Source organism: Triticum aestivum, chromosome 7B, assembly GCF_018294505.1.
Source record: "Triticum aestivum cultivar Chinese Spring chromosome 7B, IWGSC CS RefSeq v2.1, whole genome shotgun sequence".
NCBI classification, from domain to species: Eukaryota; Viridiplantae; Streptophyta; class Magnoliopsida; order Poales; family Poaceae; genus Triticum; species Triticum aestivum.
The window spans coordinates 316,042,953-316,045,101 of NC_057813.1; the positions used below are offsets into that span (position 1 = coordinate 316,042,953).

Sequence of the window (2,149 nt, forward strand, 5' to 3'; positions counted from 1 at the left end):
AGGGGAAAGAGGGCCCGCCACCGCCCACGTAAGCCAGGCTTAGCCTGGCCTCGCACGCCGGCGTGGCGAGGGAGACGCAAGGCTGGGGGAACCGCGGGCGGGGCAAAGGGGATGCATAAGGAGCCAACTAACAGATTCCAAGTTGGGCAACACCAGAATCATGCAATGTACCACTAATTATCAACCGAAACGGGGATATAATCAAACGAAATCGCATAACTGAGCAGCACAAACCTCGCAAATTCACACAATACGCATGCGGATCAGCCGAATACCCATCGGATCGGCACAAATGGCACAAAATCCAGACAAATCGCGCGACAGCGAACCAACCCAAACCTAACATGCGTCGCGCCACACCGGAGGAGAGGCATGGCGAAGGGTTCGAATCAGGTACCTCCACGGAGCAGCTGCGCCTGCCACGGAGCACGACCTTGTCGAGGCCGCCGGGGGCCGTAATATACTCCAGGAAGGGCGATGAAAGCTGCGGCGGCGGCGAGTGGGGTGTGGCTGCGGCCATCGCGTTACGCGCCCAAGCGACGGCGTCTAGGAACCCCTAACCTAGCCTGCGCGCTCACCCGCGGACACACCAGTTTTGGGGGTTTATTCGGTGGACGAAGGCGAGGCGTATCTCTGTCTCAATTCTTGATTCGTGCCGGGAGATTGACGTTCGTCACGGACACACCAGTTTTGGGGTTTATTTGTCATGGATTTCTGGCCGTCGGATCTTCTCCTCGGGCCGGTTTCATCCGTTCATATTTTTACCGTAACGGCGTGTTTGGTTGGAGGTAATTAGATCTAGGGAATGGAAATTGAAGGGGTATGAGACTTCTAATCTACTGTTTGGATCGAGGGATTGGGAATTCAGAGGGAAATAGGCATGGGACTTTAGACTCCAACTCCCACCGTTTTATTAACAGGGGAGGGGATGGGAGTTGGAAGGAAATTGTTTTAGTGAGTCAATCTTAACCCTTCATCATAACTTACGTTAACTTTTCATGTCTAGTCCCTCGCCAATTCCCATGAAACAAACAAGGGAATACATTTTCTCCTCAAATCTCACACATAATTTCTATTATGTGCCAAACAGAGGATTGGGAATAAAATGTCTTATCCCATGTCTAATCTCAATACAACTCCCTACTCTAAACTCTCATTCCCCTTCCCAAATATTACCAAACACGTTGTAAAGGATGAAAGTCAGCGTCGCGTTGAAATCTAGTAGCCGCTCATGAGCTCTCGCTTGCCGTCGCCACGCTCCAGACCCTTCTCTTTCCGCTGCATCTCCCCATCGCAAGGCTCCGCCGTTGATGTGCTCTGCCTTTCCATCTGCCACGGCTGCAACACTCGACCTCCTTCTCAGCGCGAGATGGCCTCGAGACGACAACATGGGTGCAACATGAGGAAGGAGGCGGAGGAGAGGCAGCATTGATGGGAGGGGAGTGTGTTTGTGACTTGCTCTTCTCCTTCCCTTTCCTTTCAGTCTTCAGTACTCCGCTCACTTGTTTGTCCTGCTGTTTTGGTCCGTGTCCGGCAAGCGTTGGGGTTGTTTGCATATGGAGTCAGAGCAGCGGGTTGCGATGGCCTCACTATGTCATGACGCTGGTTAATATTGCGGGTCACTTGTTCCTATGTCACTGCGTCAGATCTATTGCTGAGACTCGATCAGTAGGTATGCGTATATTTTTCTAGTTCTTGGTCATCTCTAATGCTTGTCCGTGATTTTTTGTTTGATTTTGCTGCAGATTGGTTTGTTGCTTGTTTGATCTATACCTTCGCCTTGTGTCCCTGTTGCTGCTCTATGCACTGATTTATAGGTCGATCTCTCTTCCCCTTCTACCCTCTATTTGTCTTTCCTGTCCGACCTAGATTCACGTTCATACGCTGGTGAGCCACTGCTTATGCTCATGTTCAAATTGCCAATGGGTGCCTTGTGTTCTTTGTTTTGTTCCTCATAGATAGGGATGCTATTTTGAAACTTTTATGCCTATTGATAGATGCTAGAACTATTATTTCCTTGGTGTGTTGGATTTTGATGGTTTCCTAACCTTTCTTTTTGTCATTGGTGAATTATATGTTTATGCCTCTTGTTACTTGTATTGATCTGGTAGGGCCTAGGGTTGTCATTCCTTTGTGATTCTTTCCTTTG

At 49.6% G+C, this 2,149-nt stretch overlaps 1 protein-coding gene across 1 annotated transcript in view; it reads right to left on the reverse strand.

Moving 5' to 3' along the window:
• Positions 1-683, reverse strand: part of LOC123155984 (putative glucose-6-phosphate 1-epimerase) — a 16,991-nt gene extending 16,308 nt beyond the window's left edge. Inside the window, exon 1 of the mRNA XM_044574158.1 lies at positions 398-683. Coding sequence (XP_044430093.1) covers positions 398-520 — 123 coding nt within the window. The 5' untranslated portion in view covers positions 521-683. The remainder of the gene's footprint in view (positions 1-397) is intronic.
• Positions 684-2,149: the final 1,466 nt, after the last annotated feature.